Here is a 23,470-nt window from a genome sequence, read left to right on the forward strand (position 1 = left end):
CTGGGAGTAAGGATGTGACCCTTTAAGCACAGCATATTGTAATCTGATCACCTGTAGAATACTGGAAGTTGTTCTAGAGCATGAATCTCTAGCGTAGAATAGACTGCTGGAACTCTGCTAATAAAAGTTAACCCTATAGCTTTAAGTATAGCTTTGCCTGGATTTAACACTGTGCAGCTGAACACACAAAATGAAAAGGGTAGTACAAAGACTCAAACAAAAAGGAGAACAAAAATGTGTGGAAACGAAGTGGAGGGAGGTCAGTTTAGATGCATGAAATGTAACAAAATCCAAGGAGGAAAAAAAGAAATTATAGTAAATTAGTAATTGAAACTCAGAAAACAACTTGCCCTTAAAAATTTGAATTTCTTAGAGGGAGAGACCAGGAGTGAGGAGGTCTGGATTTAATTTAAGCTCTGCCACTGGTTTTCTATGTGAACATGGAGATAGGAAAGAATTTTTCCAGTATCACACAAAAGTATCACACAGCTTGGTAGCTGGTTTTTCTGTCTGTTTTTCTTTACCTTCCCTTATGTACCTACATATCTGTTAGTTGAAGCTGGGTTTTGGCTTGCCTACGACAGGGAAATGGCTATTTTTTTTTAAATTTATCATTGTAGGTATTTGTGTCCTTTTGCGATAGCTTTATGTTGAATGGGATCCTTTCTGGGAATAGTGCACACACAGGCCATATCTCATCCAAACCCAAATCTAGGTCCTAGGAATGAGTGGACTGTGGGATATAATTAGTGATAGGCCAGGGGTGACAAGCATAGACTGTAGAAGCACTGTCCTTGTTTGAATCCAGAAAGAAATAATTATATAATTTCATTTCAGAGCCAAATTTCAGTGGAAAGGGCTGTTTAGGGTCCCTGCATATTTTGCATCTGTTTTTATGCTGCTGAATAATAAGATGAAAGAATTTATAATTGTGCATGTTTTCTTAATTTTTCAACCAATCACACCATAACCGTAACCAGCTGCATAGAGCTTTTATCTGCTGACCTGTCCATGGCAGCACAAATGCTTCCATATCTCACAAGGGTGTTGTGAAATTTAATTAATGTAAGGCACTATAGAAGTGCAAATTGTTATTTTTAACTAATCCTTTTACATGTTCTTTAACGACTGATCAGATTACCAAGGATTAGAAAGCGACAAACAGGGATGATACAAAATACTACAATTTATAACTATTAATAATCAATTATTGACTGGTTTGTTTGACTCTAGTATGGGGTATACTAGGAGCTATTTTGTAGGATTTAGCAACGGAATAGTTTACAGTACTAATTTGAATAAAGCCAGACAGCATGGATTTCAATATAGGAAAATCGTACTAAACTGACTTATTTGCATTCTTTTTTGTTAGGCCTGGGTAAAACCAGTGAGAGCCACGTTCCACAGTATTTTCCTCTCCAGCCAGCATGTCAATCTCTGATGTGTACTCTGAATTTATTCCATGCACAGAACTTCTATTGCATCAGAGGGAGTTCAGCACACAGTTCTGATGGATAAGAAATATGGAGTGCATATCCAACAAGAGAGTTTTGCTCTTAGAATTTCAAAGATTATCAGCAAAGCAAAACCTCGAACAATTAGCAAATGGATTAAAAACAATCTGTTTAGAAATTCAAAATTGGTGGTTGTAAAAGAGAAGCTTTTTCTACACTTTTCTAAGGATACTCATAGTGTGTCTTAGGTTAGGACAAACCTCATTTAACTAGTATCTTCTTTTATCATTAGAAGTGTGCTAAGAGAGTGCCAAGTATGATGAGAGCTATGCCAAGTTACTCATGATGAGGAGTCATAGACTCCAAGTCCAGAAGGGACCACTGTAATCTGTTCCTTTAACTTTAAAGTATCCAAAGGTGATGACTTCATTGGTACCTTGATGCATGAATCTTCATCACTAAACTTTCTTGCCAGCATGATGGACAGACAGAGCAAGAGATAACATTTTTACATACCTCTTGTAACATTTATCACCTATTTTAGGTAAGCACACAGCACCACCCCTCTCCCCCATTGTAGTTCCCTTGAATGGTATTATACATTAAAATACTCAAATGCTTGAATATCTCTAAAGTCATCAATACAAACAAAAGCTTCATTTCATACTGACTGAGTAAAAGATGCCAACAGTTATCATGTTAATTTTAGAAGTTACACGTTTTAGCAGTGGTTATTCTTATACTGATGTAATTTAGCATGGCGGCTAGGCCTCAGATTATTCCAGTACTCAGACTTGCCCACAGATTTGATTTGACCCCCTCTCTAGTAGTAACTTTATATCTTTTGAAAATATGGCTCCTTTTAAAAAGATCAGTCATTCAATCAATAAAAGTGTAAAGGAAGTGGAACTACAATTAATGCATTTAGAAGGATACCTAGCCAGAATCTCATTCCAGTTAGGATTTACTGTCAGAATATGTCTATAATACATATTCTTCTCTCAGTGAACTAGCCAGGTGGCCAGTAAAGAGGAAAATGTGTTGTATAGAATAGGCCACTGGCTTTAATAACTAGCTTTTTGACTCTTTATAAGGAGGATGCTAAGTTTCTATAACACCTGAAGGACATCTGGGGAAAGAGAAACATATATAAAGATAATGCAATGTTGTTTTATTTGTCCTAGTTGAAAAACATAAAGTGTGTATCAGATATGGTAAAATGAACATTTTTTTCTATTATAGTCTTGTCAGCTTTATTTGTTAAAAAGTGATGTGGTTTCTAATAGCTTAGAAAAAACAGTAATGGCATAATAGTGGTTTTGTTATGGCAGTCATAAAGGATGGATCACAAAGAGTTGGAACTGGCGTTGGAAAAAATGTGTAATAAAGCCAGGACCAAAATATTTACAGTACTTGTTTATGTACATGACATTAGAATAGATATTGCTAAAAATATACAGTACCATATTAGTTAGTTCAGCTTTTGACTTGTTTGTTTAGCCTCTTTGTTGATTTTGTAGATTTTGCCTATGACAAACTATCAGTGCAACCCTTGCATTAGGAGACATGTATTTTTCATGATATTGTTTCATACTGCAGTATATTGGCTACAAGTCCTTTCAAGTAATCAAACTATATTGAATACAAACATAAAATAAAGAGAAGCAATAATTTACTCTCTTTCCGCTTTTCACTCTGTCACATAGATATTCACAGTCATTGTAGTGACTATGTTTGCATGTTGATGAATTCAAAGTAAAAATTACAGTCATTGTGCCTGACTCTGGCTTCATTGATGGGATACCATCTAAATCTGATATAATTGAATGGAGAGTCGGGTCCATTGTTCAAATTCATGCCTTTTTATGTGCTATAATATTCTGCTGATTGTCACAAAACAGTGACTACGAGGACAAAACTGTGCCATTTTAAGTATTATGGATCAGACTGAAAACCTTAGTTATGTTAGTGAGAACTTACTTACACAAATAGTCCCATTAGCTTAAATTCAGACTACTCATCAGGGTAAGGCTCATCTATGTAAGAAACATTTCTACAGCCCGACCCTAAGCATCCAATGCAGGAAATAATTGCTGTACTGAGTCCGACTTTGCCAAGTCACGATAAAGATGTAGGTCATTTTCGGTAAGCCTTTCTTATATTTAAAGGAGTGGTGGCTCTTTTAAATTGTACATTGTTAAGTTAATTTTCCAGCCTTTGGGTACATTGTTGGACTATTTGTACACTCACTTCCCACACTTTTCTTACATTTTTCAAGCTTTGCCCAGTTGGAAAACAATAACAAATGTAAAACTTGTTTTTTCTCACACTTTTCTACTCTTTCTTGCCCCTCTTCCCCCACCCTGCCTCCTTTGGACAGTGATGGGAAAAAGAGGAGGGGAGTAAAAAAAGAGAGAGAAAGGAAGGAAAATCTAGAAACCAAAAATGGAAAATCACAGAACTGGTAGGGACCTCTAGAGGTCATCTAGTCCAGTTCCCTGAAATCATGGCAGGACTGAGCATTATCTAGACCATTCCTGATAGGTGTTTGTCTAACCTGCTCTTAAAAATCTCCACTGATGGAGATTCCACCACCTCCCTAGCAATGTATTCCAGTGCTTAACCACCCTGATAGTTAGGAAGTTTTTCCTAATGTCCAACCTAAACTTAATCAAAATGAAACATCATTTAAGATGGAAAAGAAACAAAAGCTTTCCTTTCCTTTTGAAATGTTGATTTGGGACAAATGATTTCCATTCATTTTTCTGATTGGAAAATAGAAAAAAAAATAACTGAAGCCAACATTTTCCTGTGGAAAATTTTCTCTTTTGAGAAAATCACATTTTCAAGCAAGAAAATGTTTCAGCCAGCTCTGTTTGTCACTATAAGGGGTAGAAAACTACTCAAAAAAAGAAATCTGATGAAATCATGTGACTTCCGGAGTTGGTGCCCTAGGCATGGGCCTTGAATGCCTGTGCTTTAATCTTGCCCTCTTCTCTTCCTGGCCTTAGTTACCTTTTGTTTACAGAGTGCGGTATTGTGTTCTTTCTGGTTGGAGGGTGTTTTTCCATGTGATCTGGGGACTTCACCAATAACAGCAACCCAGTGTATGTAGTATGCTTCAGAAGCCACACAGTGTACAAAAACTTGGCTTCATGACATGCTGTGTTTTCTGGGTCACCACAACTAGTGAAGCCTCATACAGCACCAAATTCAAATCAGACAGCAGTAGGGTCTACCATAAAGGCTACTTGATTCTGTCATCAGGCCAGTTTAGGCTGTTGCTGCAGGGTGGAGGAGAAGAGGAATGTTGCAATATCTACCCTGAAGAGTATTGCCACTGGAAAGGGACAGGGAAAGAAGGTAGAGCTATCACTGAAGTATGGAAGTGCATGTGTAAAGAAGTGCCCAAGATGAAAGCACATCAGTCCATCAGGGAAGCCAGTCTGCATTAGGAACTGTAAAATAACCCACGTGAGTCAGCATTAGCACTTGTGAGACAAATAATAATTTCCTTCAATTTATAATGTAGAATTTTTCATTCAATATAGCAGTAAAACAACAAGCTTTGCTTAATGGCCAGCTACCGAGTTAAACCATATACACATCTTTCAGTATGAAGCCTTCATCAGGATTAATGGGCTGCTTTGTTTTTGTCTTATTTTTTTTTGTCTTTTCAGTTTTTCAGCTATGTCGCTCATGCTAAGCCCCAGGATCTTGATTAAGATCTATTTGTGTTTCTATTTTGTAGTCAGGATTATGTGTGACTTTAGTTCATTGCTCATTTCTTAGGGCATGACTTGTGGTTTGGTTTCTGTCACCTTGACTCTTGTTCTGAAGCTGATTACCTGGTTCTATTGTCTTCCATAAACTTTCTTTCATACAGAATACCTAAAAGCAGCATGCTTTTTTCACATGTTTTGACATCCCATGCAACCTTAATGGATTTTCCATAAGCTTCCTGCAATACAATCTATCTGTTTTACAGCCTCATGTGACTCTGCTTCCATGTTTTGCATCACAGTTGATATACAAAAGCTAGTGTAAGCAGTAAAGTTCAGTCCTTCTTTAAATGGCTATATCCTATTGAAATGGGCAGCAACTTTTTGAGAATTTGCAATGCCATCCTAATAAATGAGCATGAAAGAAAGCAGGAAAATGATCCTGTTGGTGCTCCAGTTCTTTGTGTTAAGGGAAGAGTGTAGTTTGAAACCATCAAAACGATATTTTATCTCTTAGATCAGGGGTCGGCAACCTCTGGCATGCAGCTTGCCAGGGTAAGCACCTTGGCAGGCTGGGCCAGTTTGTTTACATGCCGCGTCTGCAGGTTCGGCTGATTGCGGCTCCCACTTGCCAATGGGGGTGGCAGGAAGCGGTGTGGGCAAGAGATGTGCTGGCAGGTAAACAAACTGGCCCAACCAGCCATGGTGCTTACCCTGGCAAGCTGCATGCCAGAGGTTGCCGACCCCTGTCTTAGATAATGGTGTTAATGGTATTTACTACATATTGCATCACACATTTTTGGATTGGCTTGGTTACTTTGAAGGAACCAATTCCAGGGGTTAGTTGTCAGGCTCTGGTTCCAGGCAGTCAGACCTGGTGGCACAAGCAGTGTTCGAAGCCAGACATAAGGTTGGGTCTGAGCCGAGGCAGTGCTGGAGTCAGGGTCCAGGGATAGGCCATAGGTCAGAACTGAGATCAGAGTCCATAGACAAGCCAAATCAGTATCGGGAGTCCTGATGCAAACCAGGCAAACCCACAGCCAGACCAGGGCTTCTCACTCAGCTTCCATGACTTATGCCATCAGGCCCCTGCCCCATGAGCCCACCCGGCTGCCCCTCCACAGCACCCAAGCCAGTGGAAGGATAGCTTGGGGGAGGGATAGCTCAGTGGTTTGAGCATTGGCCTGCTAAACCCAGGGTTGTGAGCTCAATCCTTGAGGGGGCCACTTAGGGATCTGGGGCAAAAATCAGTACTTGGTCCTGCTAGTGAAGGCAGGGGGCTGGACTTGATGACCTTTCAAGGTCCCTTCCAGTTCTAGGAGATTGGTATATCTCCAATTATTACATTAGTAGCGTGACATGCAGACAGTCCATTTCCAAACCATGCGTAGGAAACAGCTATATGCACTTGTGCTCCATACCCTTCACTTCCTGACCCTCATGTCCTACCCTGACACCAAGTAGCAGAACCTCCCACCACCCGTGGAGGGTGAGGATCCCTGATGGGCTAGTCCATATTCTACCCTGGTCCTCTGGCCTACCAGTGATATTAGTTGGCAGCTTCTTCACAGAGCCGTGAGCATGGCTGTGCACCTGGTGCAATTCCCTCCTCCCCCGCTGACATTTGCCACTTTTGTGGCATGAGGGAGACCCTGGCACACATCTACCTTGAGTGTGCCAGGTTGCAGCTCCTATTCCGTCTCCCCCAGAACCTTCTCCTTAGGTTCTGGCTGCACTTTTCCCTGCACCTCCTGCTCTTTGCACACCACACCCATGACCCCATGAAGACACAAAACCTCCTTGTCAATCTTTTCCTGGCGCTGGGCATCCATCATACCAGGAGGATGATGTTGGATGAGGAGGTGCTCTGCGACTGTGAGGCCTATTTCACTCCTCCCTCAGGTCATATATATGGGCAGTTCCTGGATGCCTTTGAAAAGCAGAGGGTGCTATCCAGGGTTCTCTGCTCAATGTCCCCTTTTGGGTCCCTGCTTTTGACCCTGTTACCCTCACTCCTGTCCCTGTTTTTCATTAGTTGTCCCCCAAACTCATTTGAGCTCTGGATTCTATAGCTCCTCCCCTGAGGCTGGTGGAGGGGCATTTGATGTGGGCCGGTGCAAGCATCCCGGATGTTCAATGAGTGCCGTGATTCACCCTTCCAACAGTTGCTGCAGTGACTCAGCCCACAGGCATGCTGCAGTAGTCTATCCTTGTGCCGGGCCTGGGTCAGATAACCCCCAGGCACAGGTATTTCTCTGATCTGGCCAGAGCCTCAAGATAGTTTGTGCAACAACACTACTCGGCTAGGAACTCTCCTGCTACCTCACAGTGTGACAGACTCCCTAGGCTTCCAGCCTGCCCTTGATCCAGTTCTTGCTCCAGCCTTGTCTGTAGTTTACTCTAACCTTGCTCCAGCCTTGTTACTGACCCACTCCTGCCCTGCATCCACCTCCTGACCTGGTTCAAGATCTATTTTTATGTCTTAGGTTTTGGAGCAATAGGATTTACTTAGGCAGGTGATGGTTATCTAAAAAAGAGAACCATATGAGGGGAACTATAAAGAGAGGATACAAAACTGAGAACAAAATATGGGGAAGGGAAGCAATCCCTCCATTTCAGGGAAAAGAGAGTTAGGTGTCAGGCTATTTCTACACTACTGCAGTAAGTCGACCTAATTTATACTACTCCAGCTACGTGAATAACGTAGCTAGAGTCGACGTAGCTTAGGTCGACTTACTGCGATGTCTACACCATGCTGGGTCGACGGGAGACACTCTCCCATCGACTTACCTTACTCCTCTCATTCCCGGTGGAGTACCATAGTTGACTGGAGAGAACTTTGCTGTTGATTTAGTGGGTCTTCACTAGACCGGCTAAATCGACCCCCAGTGCATAGATCAAAGCAGCGCCGATCCTGCAGTAGTGTAGACATAGCCTCAGACAGAGACCCATTCTGATGCTTAGACTTTTCAGCATCTAATAGTCACAAGTCCAAGATTGCTTGCTGCTCTGCTAAAAATAACTTTGTGCTTTTGTACTTCTGAAAGCACCATACCAAGTAAGGCATTTGTTTATCTGGAACTTAAATCTGACTAATACATGTCATGTAGAACTTTTGTAAAATTGATCAGCATAAGAATTATTCGCACTGTGACACAAAGTGAGTTAATCACAATGAGCTGTGCAGGGTCACAAGCTTATAATAGTTAGCATTAACTTCATGCTATTACAAGGTTTTACACAGAATTCCTCAGTGTTGGGATTTTTTTTAAGAAAAGTGACATAATGCATTGCCTAGAGATGCAGGTTCAGTGATTGAAAGTACTGTAATTAATTCTCTTGTATTTCGGTTTCCTGTAAGTCCTTTTCTTTTGCTCATACAACTGTAGCCGAGTTCACAAAGCAATAATAAGATAGTGTACTGTTGCTTTATATCTTCTTTTAAAAAAATAAACCTTTCACTTTGCCACATCAGTGTCTTTTGTGTACTTAAAATGTCATCTGGATGTCATCTGGATGTTCTTTAAATAATAGGAGATATGTGCAGATATTAAATAATAGGAGATATGTGCAGATATTTAATGGAATTGTTAGTTTACTAATCAGACTTTTGACCGTTTGCTTGTTCTCATAATATCCAATGTGATTATGAAGTGATTGAAAAACATATAAACAATGAAAATATATGAGAAAACTGTTGAAAGGAGAAGATCCTGAAATAGTGGAGATTTCACTTTAATATTCAAAGAAACTACAAACACCTAGGCAGCTCATTGAATATTTTTTCAATTCTCTATTTTAATCTCTGGCAATTTGGATGCAAAATTTAAACATCTTAAGTATAAAATCTTTAGTTCAAAAAGGTAAGTATGAAAACATCACTCCACTGCATGTTTACATGAAATGTTAGCACAATACCTGTAAATGAATGCTGAGTAGAAAAAATTAAAAGTATGTCATTACTCACAGTATGCAAAGAGCTAAATTTGGAAGTCATGTGTAGAATTCAGTGGTATTGTACAGAAGGTAAATTGGGGTAGCATTTATCTCAGTGTGTTTAAATACATTCATGCTTGCATGAGTTTATTGAACATACTGGGTGAAAATAATCTATCTCTGCCAGAGGCTGTACTATCCCATTGGGGGGGGCTTAAGCAGAAATATTTTGGGGTCTCCCCAAACAAAACACATGCTAATAATTAATCGGGGACCACCTTGAGCTGCTCCGGGCCCTAAGCAATTGCTTAGTCTACTTATGCCTTGTTCCGGCTCTGATCTCTGCATAAAACCTGGAAAAACATTGATTTTTTCGGAGGGTTGGAGAATGAAATCCAGCAGCCTCAACTCTTGAACAGGCTGCACTCCAGTCCTGCCCCCTTTTCCTCAATCCCATTTTCTTGACAGGGTATGGGTACTGGTGCTGTGTAATCAGCACATCAATCCTTGACCTGCCTGTCTCCTCACCAACCATTTTGGGTTAGTGTAGAGAACACCTTTTTGGCATGCAGTAGTGTGATGACCTGCGTCTCATCTCCCTCAATTGACCCTCACCTGAATCTTATAAAAGCTTTAGTGTTATTGATGATCTTGTACCCAGGAGGAGTCTTTTCCAGTCTAGGCATGTTATTTTTGTAAAGATTAATGATTAGACACATATGATGAACTGAACTTTAGAAACGCCAGGATTATGCTTTCTGTTAGATTTTGTGGTCTTTGAAAGAACATCACCCTCATCTTAAATGGTTTTCCCATGGTTAAGCAGTCAGACTCCCATTTTGGGGTTTTCCTGCTTTTGTGGTAAATAAATCCTCTTTTGTCTGCATATATAAAGAGTAGGCAAAAATAGATTTCACCCTTAATTAGCTGCTTCCTTTTAAGTTTTTCGAGGAAGAGTTACAATTTGATTCAGATCCTTTCCGTCTGTTGCAATATGTTTGTGTTTCTTTTGACTTCCCATTGCCTTCTTGTCAAACACCACTTGAATCATTATCATTTGTTTGCCATTCATTATTATTATTATTATTTCTTCCTCCAAATGATTAAAACATCAGGTTGAATGAAAGGTTAGAAGTACACTGTGATTCACATTTGCCCCATCGTATTAAAACAAATAAACCGGCCGATAATATAATTTAAAAGTGCTTCAGCTGTGGCTTGCTGGTACTTTTATCAGCTCTGGGCTGAAGAGGTTGTGTGAATTTGGGCATGCATGTACAGCTGTTCCTTGAAAGGGATAAACCTCTTTAGATTACAGGTACCTGGAAATAACTTCTGAGAAAATAACTGTCATTTTGAATAATGCTACTTCCTAACAGGAAATACAATTTATTATGTTCTTTAGCTCAAGTGAGCATCTTTTCCTTTATTTAAATAAAAGTAACACTATTTTATGTCACAAATATTTTATTTCTTTTAATATATTGAACTGAGGCTGGATCATGATGTTTTGCACTCTGGTACCGCAGTGTATAAAATGTTGGGGACAAAAAACCATAATGACTCTAAAGTCATAAAATGTGTGTTACGTTAACTTATATTGGTGTGATATTTCATTTGCCTGCATGCCACCCTATTTGCAGAGAGAAGGAGAAATACATTGTAATTACATCAGCTGGCTAGAATCAAAACTGACATATTTTGAAAGTATTCAGAATGTAGTAGCAATGTGCCTGATCCATTGAATTTCAGTGTAACATTCCCAGTGACTTCAATGAGAGCCAAGGTTTGAGCTGGTGGTTATATGGTAGTATTTCGTTTGCAAAGGGCTTGCTTTCTGAGCTCAGCTCATTTCAGCTGCCATTAAAGAAGGTGGCCTTCAAATGGATTTTGTTTTGTAGCAGTATTAGAAAAATCTATAGCAGGGGTTGGCAACCTCTGGCACGCGGCTCGCCAGGGTAACCTCTGGCATGTGGCTCGCCTGGTGGGCCGGGCCAGTTTGTTTACCTGCCGTGTTGGCAGGTTCGACGGACCGCGGCTCCCACTGGCCACGGTTCACCATCCCAGGCCAATGGGGGCGGTGGGAAGCGGTGCAGGAAAGGGATGTGCTGGCCGCAGGGGCGGCTCTAGGCACCAGCAAAGCAAGCAGCTGCTTGAGGTAGCCTATTTGCAGGGGCGGCAACTGGCAGGGATCCAGCCTGGGAGCTGAGAACCAACAGGGGGCCCTGGGAGCTGTAGTTCCTTGGTTAGCTCCCTGCCTATAAAGCCAGCCCTGGAGCAGGGAAAGAACTACATTTCCCAGCATTCCCTTGGCTGCTATCAACAGGAAAGGGAGAGGGGAGGAAGTATGGTAGCTGAAACCACATGCTGCAGCTTGCTGTGAATGGAGAGCTCACTGCTAGAGCAGGGTGGCACTGTGAATAGGGAACAAGTGTGCCCAAGGAGTAGAAGGCTTTGGCCCAGACGTCCCCTTCAGAAAACATCCCCAGACTGGATTAGGGATACTGGTGTGACCTCACCTTGCAGCCCCCAAAGAAGGAATTGGGTGGACTAAATGGACCATGCCCCTCTCTATCTGAAGCCTAGCAAGGGAGGTATGTGGATCCCACTAAAATTTAAAATGAAAAGTAAGAGAGGGGAGGCTCTGGACCAGGGCAGCTTTAGATACAGTACCAGGCATGTAGGAAGATGTCCACTTCTGAGCCATGGAAGCAGAAATTGACTTTTTCTTTCCAGATTCAGCTAATATTCAGAAGGGAATCTAGTACCTGCCTTCCAGATTTGAAACCCTCAAAATTCAGGAGTGCTCAAGCTCAATTTGGGCAGCTGTTACTTCATTTCTCCCAAATCAAATATACTGATCCACTGTAATTTGCTATAGAAAAAACAGGATAAAATTGAGCACGAAATGCTTCCCAGTGGTTTTTAGGACTGGAATTACTATTTTCAGCAGCCATTGCTTTTTTTTTTTTTTTTTAGTTTTATTTGTTTCAAAAGAAGACAGTGATATTGCATTGGCAAATTCCCCATAGAAACAAAGAGTGGAACAAAAGAATAATAAAGGCATCTCAACTTTTCCTCATTTATGGAGGACAGTCTTATAATATGCATCCAGATATCCTCCAATCACACAAGCTGAAAATTGTTCCTCTTTACTGCAGTTCTGTAACCATATGGGAACCAATCCTGTCTCTGTTCTGTGCACATCCAAAATTCCTGCTGAATGGCCCGCCCTGGGAGCAAGTTACCAGTGACCCAGGGCTGGGGCGGAAGGAGGGTGCAGGTGGGAGCGGGGAGAGCCCAGGGCTGGGGCGGCAGGGGGTGCAGGTGGAGGGGGCAGAGGGCTGGGGCGGCAGGTGGTGTGTGGGTGGGGGGGCACTGGTGGGAGGAAGGGGGGAGCCCTGGGCTGGGGCAGCATGGGGTGTGTAGGGGGGGAGCCCAGGGCTGGGGTGGAAGGGGGTGTGGGTCAGGGGAGGCCCAGGGCTGGGGTGGCAGGGGGTGGGGTGGGGAGGCGGGTGGCACGTGGTGTCTGCGGGGAGAGCACAGGGCTGGGATGGCAGGGGGGTGTGGGTCGGGGGGAGAGAGCCCAGGGCTGGGGCTGCAGGGGGGGTGCGGGTCGGGCGAGGCCCAGAGCTGGGGAGCAGAGGGTGCAGGTGAGGGGGGGAGAGCCCAGAACTGGGGCAGCAGGGGAGTGTGGGGGGGAGCCCAGAGTTGGGGTGGGGGCAGCCAAATTTTTTTTTGCTTGGGGCGGCCCTTGCTAGAGCCGGCCCTGGCTGGCCGTGGCTTCCCACCACTCCCATTGGCCTGGGACGGCGAACCGCGGCCAGTGGGAGCCACGGTCAGCCGAACTTGCCGACGCAGCAGGTAAACAAACTGGCCCGGCCCGCCAGGATGCTTACCCTGGCAAGCCGTGTGCCAGAGGTTGCCAACCCCTGTACTAGAATAATGATGGTCATTTTTAATATGCACATTTATAAAGCAGCCAACACTGTAGTATCAGTAAAAGATGTGGCAGCTTAGAGACTAACAAATTTATTTGGGCATAAGCTTTCATGGGCTAAAACCCACTTCATCGGATGCATGCAGTGGAAAATACAGTAGGAAGATATATATAAACCGAGAACATGAAAAAATGGGTGTTACCATACCAACTGTAATGAGACTAATCAATTAAGGTGAGCTATTATCAGCAGGAGAAAAAAAAACGTATGTAGTGATAATCAGGATGGCCCATTTCCAACAGTTGACAAGAAGGTGTGAGTAACAGTAGGGGACAATTGAAATGGGGAAATAGTTTTTACTTTGTGTAATGACCCATCCACTCCCAGTCTTTATTCAAGACTAATTTAATGGTGTCCAGTTTACAAATTAATTCCAGTTCTGCAGTTTCTCGTTGGAGTCTGTTTTTTATGTTTTTTTTGTTGGAGAATTCCAATGTTTAGGTCTGTGATTGAGTGAGCAGGGAGGTTGAAGTGTTCTCCGACTGGTTTTTCAATATTATAATATTTGACATCTGATTTGAGTCCATTTATTCTTTTGAATAGAGATTGTTTGGTTTGGCCAATGTACATGGCAGAGGGGCATTGCTGGCACATGGTGGCATATATCACATTGGTAGATGTTCAGGTGAACGAGCCTCTGATGGTGTGGCTGATGTGATTAGGTCCTATGATGGTGTCCCCTGAATAGATATGTGGACAGAGTTGGCAACAGGCTTTATTGGAAGGATAGGTTCCTGGGTTAGTGTTTTTGTTGTGTGGTGTGTGGTTGCAGGTGAGTATTTGCTTCAGGTTGGGGGACTGTCTGTAAGCAAGGACTGGCCTATCTCCCAAGATCCGTGAGAGTGAGGGATCGTCCTTCAGGATAGGTTGTAGATCCTTGATGATGTGCTGGCAAGGTTTTAGTCAGGGGCTGAAGGTGACGGCTAGTGGCGTTCTGTTACTTTTTTATTGGGCCTGTCCTGGAGTAAGTGATTTCTGGGTATTCTTCGGGCTCTGTCAATCTGTTTCTTCACTTCAGCAGGTGGGTATTGTAGTTTTAAGAATGCTTGATAGAGACTTTGTAGGTGTGAGCCTCTGTCTGAGGGATTGGAACAAATGTGGTTATATCTGAGAGCTTGGCTGTAGAAAATGGATCATGTGATGTGCTCTGGATAAAGCTGGAGGCATGTAGGTAAGATGTCATCAATGTAGCAAAAGTAGAGTGGGGCGCTAGGGGACTAGAGCTGAGGAAGCGTTGTTCTAAGTTAGTCATAAAAATGTTGGCATACTGTGGGGCCATGCGGGTACCCATAGCAGTGCCTCTGACTTGAAGGTATACATTGTCCCCAAATGTGAAATAGTTGCGGGTGCGGACAAAGTCACAAAGTTCAGTCACCAGGTTTGCCGTGACATTATTGGGGATACTGTTCCTGACGGCTTGTAGTCCATCTTTGTGTGGAATGTTGGTGTGGGTGCTTCTACATCCAGAGTGGCCAGGATGGTGTTTTCAGGAAGATCATCGATGGATTGTAGTTTCCTCAGGAAGACAGTGGTGTCTCAAAGATAGCTAGGAGTGCTGGTAGCGTAGGGCCTGAGGAAAGAGTCTACATAGCCAGACAATCCTGCTATCAGGGTGCCAATGCCTGAGATGATGGGGCATCCAGGATTTCCAGGTTTATGGATCTTGGGTAGCAGATAGAATACCCCTGATCGGGCTTCTAGGGGTGTGTCTGTGCAGATTTGTTCCTGTGCTTTTTCAGGGAATTTCCTTGAGCAAAATGGTGTAGTTTCTTTTGGTAACCTAGTAATACACAATAGATTCTGATCCCAGACAACCTCAGTGGCTCATCCCAAGAGTGGTTCATCCTCTTTTGCACACTACATTCTACTTGACATTGATTTAACTGCAGGATTATTTTATTTATTTACATTGCAACCTAAAGCTACACTTGAAATGTCATATAGATTTTACACTTTTACAGTTGCATATGTTAACAGAAATAATACTGTAATACAGTTGCATTTTATCCAGCAAAATTTTTAGACTACCAAAAGCTAACTGTTGCACACGTTACACAAGTGTGAATGTAAATATTCCCCAGTTTACTTCTCAAAGTGGATGCATTTCATGGCATATGTATTGCTTCAAACTCCCCCGCCCCCTACCCTACCCTTTTCAAGCGTTAGGTCAAAACTGTTTTTTGTCCATGACATTTCTGACCTTGTAACTATTTGGATGTGTTTATTCAAAAACCTCAAGATGAGTTTTAATTAAAAAGGATTTTTTTTAAAAAGTTAAATACTCCCTTGCCCGGACTATAACTCCTGTCATCACATCCCCCACAAACAAAAACAAATATGAGTGTTAAGAGTGTGGGCACTTTCACATTGTGCAAGCTCCTTTTAGTAACTCAATCTTGCTGAATATTGACATTTACAGGAGACCAATTAAAACATAGTTAAATTCTGCTAATTGTAAGTGCTTTTACTCAGCAAGTTATCACAATTTTCCTAATTTGTATTTTATATTTAACATTAAGAGTGGGACATATTACTGTGTATTTATAACATGCATACCTCTAGCATTGTACAGTACCTTGTGACAACAGTATTCATAGTGACAAAAATACACTCCATCTTTATAGACATGTACATAGAGCAATAAATAAAATGAGTAGAGTTTATCTGTATATATTTGCCTGTGGGGGGATATAATATATGTCTGTTAATCATATACACAATATCTTTGTGTGCCTGTATATAAAGTCTACATATACTAAATTCAATAAAATATAATGTACATGCAAGGCCCTGTTTAGCTATCAGGTTTTATGGGTTCTTTGGTATGCTCCTCTGAGTTAGGAAACCCTACTAATGATAACACTCCAGTGGCGTCCATACAGGAATTTTGTCAACACCTTCATAAGGTCAAGATCACTTTGATAACAGCATTGGTAGGCTCCAGTCACTCCAGCTGGAGCTTAGAGAGAGGAGCTTGGAGAAAGGAGAGGTGAGACGTGTATGGGATGGGAGAGGGTAATCTGAGGAAAGGAAAGGGGAGAAGAGGACAGAAGGACAGATAAGCTATATTAGATCATAATATGAGGCTATAGCAACTCACAGACCACACAACATTTGCTCTTGAGGTTTGATGTCACCACGTCTCTGAGATGGAGAGCGAGTTGCCTGTTTGTTCTTTATATGTAGTTTCATGAGGTTATTTGCTATATACAGCATGTTTACTTGGAGAAGAACATAAAACCTACATAAACTCCTTCTCTTTCTCCTGCTTGTAAGTTTACCATGAGCAGTCTCTTGAGAAGAGTACCTTGGCATAGGTATTATATTTTTCAAAGCGTAGTTTGATGCAATGGGTCCTAAAGAAAAAGTTGTTCATTTTTGTATCTTATCCCTCCTCTTGTGAATTTTGAAAAAATTAAATAAAATATTTTGCAATTTCTGGAAACCGTTAAAATCTTACTAAGTATGACTTAATCTTCAAAGTGCCTAATCTACAGTAACCATGGCAGGTGGCATATATTTTACAGCTGACATATTTAATGCTTGCTATATTTGTCCATCTGTTAGCAGAATTAGTCAAACAAGTTAAGAGAGAATAAAGATGTCTTATAAGGAACCTAACAATAGGATTAGATCAGATATTTAGATCACATATAGCAGAGGTCGGCAACCTCTGGCCGGGCCGGGCCAGTTTATTTACCGTGTCGGCAGGTTCGGCGGACCACGGCTCCCACTGGCCGCAGTTCACCGTCCCAGGCCAATGGGGACAGCGGGAAGCGGCACGAGCGAGGGATGTGCTGGCCGCAGCTTCCCTCCACCCCCATTGGCCTGGAACAGTGAACTGCAGCCAGTGGGAGCTGCGATCAGCCGAACCTGTCGATGCGGCAGGTAAACAAAGTGGCCCGGCCTGCCAGGGTGCTTACCCTGGCAAGCCGCGTGCCAGAGGTTGCCAACCCCTGACATATAGCATTCTATGATTAGATCAGATACTTAGCTCACATATAGCATTCTAAGGTCATTATCCATATAAAGGTAATAAATGGCACATTTTATGATCCACCATTAGGCTGGTTGAGGGACAATGAGATTTATATTTTATCATATGTATCCATCATATCATAGAAGGTAACAAGTTTTAAAAACAAATATGTGTTCGACTTTGTAAAGGAGACAGAGGTTTTTTTAAGATCTTCATCAATATTGTCTTTTGTTAACTTTAGATGGAAAACACAAGGCCTTCTCCTGCTCCCATTTAAAAAAACTCTCATCGACTTCAGTGTCAGATTGGCTCCTTAAGCAATGATTTTTTTAAATGTACTGCTGTTGTCTACATGTCCTTTGTTTTATATAAGTGGTTAGAAGAGTTCAGCATCATACAGACATACACCTCCACCCCGATATAATTCTGTCCTTGGGAGCCAAAAAATCTTACCGTGTTATAGGTGAAACCGCGTTATACCAAACTTGCTTTGATCTGCCGGAGTGCGCAGCCCCGCCCCCTCAGAGCACTGCTTTACCGCGTTATATCCGAATTTGTGTTATATAGGGGTAGAGGTGTATTTTCATTGAGAATATTTTAAACTAAACATTTTATTTAAAAGACATGTAGAGACCAAGTATAGTCAAATAAAATATAAATCACTGAATTTAGGTTATCTTAATGTTTAGGCCCAGGAGTTATGCCTAGCACTCATTAGCACGCACACATTCAAGATATCCAAAGTGCTGGTATATACTATAGAGTAATTCTCCTACAGAGGTACTGAGACAGCTTTAGTACTATTGTTGCCGTTTATTAAATGTGTGTAGGAGAATTATATGTAACTATAGCCTGTAATGGGTCCACCCTTCCTAAGTTTTACAATTTTTAAATAGGTTTTATCATACCTCCTGATTTGATATTTACCAGGCTAGTTTTTACATGTTCATTCTTTTCGCCCCAGGATTCTCACAAACATTTTGGTTGCACTTCATGCATCACCGCAGAATAAAAAGCCTTTAAGTTGAGGCCTTACTCAATTCCTTTTTATCTCTAGTGCACAAAGAACATAAAGAGCAAAGAGAACACTGACATGGTTCTGAGATAAAGCGGTGGCAGGCAGTGGGAGAGTGGAACACTCCACTGAAAAAGGCTTGGAACTTCTGGGAAAAGGAGAGGGGCAGAGAAGAGGGAAGGGGAGAAAAGATCAGGAAAAGTGATGCAAAATGAAATTAAGAATAGAGGGGAAATGGGCAGAACAACTGCAGGAGAGGAAAGAAATAGATGCTAAGTCTGCCCTCTCTCCCTGTGCAGCCACCACAGAAGCTTGACAATGGGGTTGCCAGGGGTGTACCTGAGGAAAGAATATGGTCAGTTACATTTGTGTTATAATTTCAGCTGCTCTTCAGGGAAACTTCTCTCTGTTTCTCTCAGTATATATAGTTGGATCATTTCACTGATGCAGGTCTTTTATGCAGTTATCTGAGTATTTAATAGACTTCCTTCGTTATCAGTAAATCTGCATTGCACAGAATTGTTGACCTTAATTTTTCCTAATTTGAACTTTACAGACTAATTCAGATTAACCAGGTTGAATTAAAAAACATATTGCAAATACTTGTTGGTATATTGGGGTTGAACCAAAAGGACTTCTGTGCTGCATGTGTCTTCAAATACAGATTCGTAGTGTAGTGCTGAGGTTCATGGTTAGGCTGTGTGTTTTATAATTATCCACTGTACATGATTAATGTGCTTCACAATTTGCCTTAATCTCAGTAGTTTAGAGTCAGAGAACCTGCACTTTTTATCACACAGGACAGCATAGTAAGAATGATCCAATGAGCTTGCTTATACTCTTGAAATATACATATACATAGAGCTATATATTTTACATCTTGTACTCATAAAGCAGTAGGTTTTGCTTTATACTTATAAATCAGGTTACAGTACTTTTGGGTGGAAGGCTCTATGCATCCCAGTGCTTTTATTTCTCCTGTTACTGACTCAAATAGTTTATTATTTATTACACATGGTTCCCCACCACTTGAAGTTTGTTTCTCTGTTCAATGGTAAAAATTGAGAGATATGATTGCATCTTTAACATAGTAATTGTTTAGTTAATCTCACTTATGGGAGAAAAGGCTCACTGATACTGATTAAATATCCTATACTGGGTTCTATATAAATAGCTACAAAAGTGCACAATGGTTACATTACACGGTATATTTAACAACACAGCTAAAGCATAAGTTATAAGCTATGCCTTTAGTGATGGTAGTACTTATGGTTGTATGCAGGAATATTTTTGCTCTGAAACCACGAATGAAGGAATTGCTGTTCAGTAGGACTCAGTTAAGTTTGCATATCAGTAAAAAAACATGCACAGAAGCTCCACCTACTTTCCTAGTCTCCATGCATTGATATGAATGCAGCATATATAAAAGCTTTACAGGTATTAGAAACAGTTGCAGTGTCCAGATTTTGCAAACTGTATGTAATTGTTGATAGAGTTAATTTTGAATACATATAGGTGATGTTACATCAGTGACAGGTCAACAGATTTCTTGATGACAACAGATTTTCTTGATAACATTGCTCATTTAAAATAGCTTTATGGCGCATGACATTTTGCAATTATCCATTTTACAAAGTAACTGTTATTTCTGTTGATACAGTACTGGAACGAATATTTAAATAAAATATTTGTTTTCTTATTTTAGATGGACGACTTTATTTGAAAACTACAGTCATGTACTGAATTTTTCCTGCTGAAGCAATTTGTGCTACGGTAAAGAACTTTGCAGTAAGACGTTCATTATTTGGAAGTTCTGCAACAACAAAGTGTTTTCAAGGCAACTTCCTTAACTTTGTGTATCAATGTTCTTCAAAAGTTTAAAGCATTCTGCAAGAGTGTTTTTCTTTGGTTATCACCTGTGGCTCAAGCCAGAGACCTAGAGAATGTTTGTAAATGTACAAGTTTCACTCTTCTTACAGTCAAAAACTGCAGCTTTGCTATTGGATCCTTGTATACAAAGTTATAGACCAGTCAGAACAAGGCCTAACATTCCCTTTTTAATGGAATGAAAACTCTGTCCTCCTCTGATGATTCTGTATTTGAGCACATCAAACAATCCTTCCAGCAGTATCCACCTACACTTACAGACTGTTTTGTCATACCTAAACCAGCAAGTCAGCTCAGAAGTAAACTTGTATGGGGGCGTAAGAGGATTCCGACAAAAAAAAGTAAAAGGGAAAAAAAAACCTGTTATATTCAATTTTCAAACTCTGTGAACGTGGGTTTTCTTCTAAAGATTTTTTTCCACATGCTTTCCAGGAGACCAACACCTGGATGCTAGACCACATGAAGTAAAATGAAATTTTGTCTAAGAGAAAGGAAATGCTGAATGTAAGCAAAACTGTTTTACTGTTCACAAAGTCTCTTTTCCTAAAATAAACATAAAAATATAAATAAAACGAGTAATAATTTCTCATTCTAAACTGGCAGGGGTTTATGGAAAAAAAAAGACTTTGCTTCTTATTCAAACTGTTGGTCACGTGTACAGTATATAAACACAAACCACACCAGGAAGGTATTATGTATGCAGTAGAATACTAGCATTTAGGAAAATGAACATTTTAGATAATGTTTTGTCACCCTGTTTGTCAGAAAGACGCCTTTCTAGTTTTAACGCATGCAGGCATGTAAATATTTGTCCTGGAGTCACAGTATTAATGAATGAGATCTTAAGCATCTGGTAACGAATGAGAATTCCGTATCAGCCACTTTTATTTGTATATTGATCCCTGATTAGTGCCCTGAAACAGCACTTTTAAGAATGGACTGTGGCTGAGCAGCAAGTCAAAACACCAGAAATATTTTTATATGTTAATGTCATATTACGTCAATGTTGCTAAAAAGAAAACCTAACAAACACTAGATGTATCAGTCCAATACCACATAGAGCTGAGTGATACAGTTGAAGTTTGTTGTTCCTCCCTCACCTTATCTTAGGGAAGGGTGGTTATGTGTTATTTTCACTGTCTTTATGAAAGCTACAATGTGTTTTCACCTTTGTGCTGATAACTGGAAGTAAGCTGCATCACACTGCTTATTACATACCTACATTATGTTCCTTGCTTTGCATAATTTTAAGTTACCCCTTTAAAGACTGATTTGGTGAATCAGCGTTATTACTGTAAATTTTGTGATTATGCTTTCTTCATCTGTAATGTATGCATATAAAATGTTATTTATTACATGGAAACATATCAGAATCTTAAATGTCTAAGATGCCTAACTTAAGAAAATTCTCCTTTACAAATAGTTCTGATTGGATATCATTTTATCAAATTAAAAAAGAAATCTAAAGATTTGTAAACTCTAGCTCTGCGCTTCTATTGTTTTGTAAGTCTTTCCTTGCCATGCTGGTACACCCTTATTTAGTCCACCACAATCCTTTTCTAACAATAGAAAAGTTGTATATACAAGTTCACATCATGGTAATTTTTTTAAAGAAATGTCGAGCAATATTTTTCATTAAATATCATTACCAAATACTTTATAGTAACGTTGGTTTTTTAATCATGATTTTTTCATAGTTTCTTGAACACTTCAGAGATTCTGTACACCAGTTTTTTCGTATGCAGTCTTTAAAGGGTTAACAGCTGTAAATTTTGATGGACTCGTGGCAAGCTTTTGAATCATTCATATCTGAAAGAGAATTAAAGCCTACAACTGAAACATGTAGTAGCATCTGCCATTGCTCTGCTCCTTGCATAGAGTCACCTGTAAATTGGTTTAATTGTTTTACAGTATATATTTTCAAGACCTTTAGGAATGCCTCAGTATTTGGCTTGGTACATAAATGGAAATGTTAAGGATTAAGGGGGAAACAATTCATAAGATTAAGAGCTTAATAAAATGGTGTAAATATTACAATTCATGAAATATTACCATCAGCTGAACTTTTGCCTCTCTTCAGTTACACAAGTTTTGGGTTGCTGGGTTTTTTCTTTGTTTGTTTTGTTTTTTCTGTTTGTTTGTTTTTGCATAGATTATGAAGAAAAAGTGTGCTCATGGTATTGTTTATATGCTTTTGAAATCTTAAAGATATTAATGTCTAGTTGTTCTATATTATAACCACATTTGCGCTCTATGCAAGCCCTTGGAACAGAACATTCTCATCTTCATGTAGGACCTATGAAAATTGTCTATTTTTATCTATATATTTAAAGTTTTCTAAAAATGATAAAAGGTTATTACGAATTTTGTTGTACAAAATCTGTACAAAAATCTGTTTTTACATCATAATGCAAGAATTGGAAATTTTTCTATGGTAGCCTAGTTATTTGAGCCTGGTTTCAATGTGAGAACCACGTTTACTGTTATTGTATTTAATTTTCTTTTTCTTTTCAACAATCTGCTAATAAAACTGTCTGAAATCTCCCTGTGACTTTATTTACAGTTCATCTTTATTAAATTTTGTGAAACGTATAACATCAGAGGAATATTTACTTTCTAATGGGAGGCATCTAAAAACAACATAAGTCAGCTCTTTGTAATGCGAGGAGAACAATGCTGAATGATTTTATTTAACATGCAACTGCTTCTATCTCTAATATGAATTACTGTGGTGAAAAAACATCATAAAAGCACACTCTGTGGTTATTGTTTAACAAGCAGATTTTCCATATTTTGTTTCTTGCTAGCTAAGCAAACTGCCCCCATCTACATGATTTATTTATGTACATTGCTTAGTTTATGAAGCTGTTATTTGTACCTTTTTCTTTTATATTGTGATATTCCCATGATTCTTATTTCACAAAGCTTTGTGCTGAATAATGTAAAGTGGACATATTGATGGAACAAAACATATTCCTGTAACTACATGAGTGTGTGGGATTTGTTACTCTAACCTAGTCGTTTTTGTCTGAAATCTTCAGCTGATACAACATATTTAGAAACTTGAAATCCTAACGCTTTTGTTTTACATACAGAAAATATTTCTAATGCTTAAACAAGTATTTTATAAAAAAATACAGCACTCATGTTTTAACATATGTTTAAGTGTTTCTGAAGGAGTAGGGACTTTGGTGGCATTTTTGAAGGCAGGTCTTTCAAAACAAATCTGGAAATATGATATTTTTGCACTAGAGAACCCCAAAATTAGATATTCTTCTTACATGTTAAGGACCATGTTCCCTTTTAACAGGGATGAGAATATAGGAGCGTTCACCTGCAATATTGCTTCCTGTCTTCACTGGGGAACAGGTTTGCTTTTGGGAATCAGAAGGAGATTAGCTTAGCTGAACCAGGCTATTTAATTACTCCTAGGTGTTCTGAGTGCTGCAGTTGTGTGATTTAAGGGCTGCATGGAC

The 23,470-nt window shown here is 40.1% G+C and overlaps 1 protein-coding gene across 4 annotated transcripts in view; it reads left to right on the forward strand.

The window, feature by feature from the left end:
• Nucleotides 1–20,952, forward strand: part of DACH1 (dachshund family transcription factor 1) — a 438,354-nt gene extending 417,402 nt beyond the window's left edge. For all 4 annotated transcript variants that reach the window (XM_045011711.1, XM_045011700.1, XM_045011719.1 and 1 more), the window contains one exon: nucleotides 19,813–20,952. Coding sequence is in view for 2 of the 4 variants with exons in the window: in XM_045011700.1 (XP_044867635.1) it covers nucleotides 19,813–19,850 (38 nt within the window). In the remaining 2 variants the exon portion in view is untranslated. The remainder of the gene's footprint in view (nucleotides 1–19,812) is intronic.
• Nucleotides 20,953–23,470: the final 2,518 nt, after the last annotated feature.

The sequence above is a fragment of the Mauremys mutica genome, chromosome 1 (assembly GCF_020497125.1).
Source record: "Mauremys mutica isolate MM-2020 ecotype Southern chromosome 1, ASM2049712v1, whole genome shotgun sequence".
In the NCBI taxonomy this organism is placed as follows: domain Eukaryota; kingdom Metazoa; phylum Chordata; order Testudines; family Geoemydidae; genus Mauremys; species Mauremys mutica.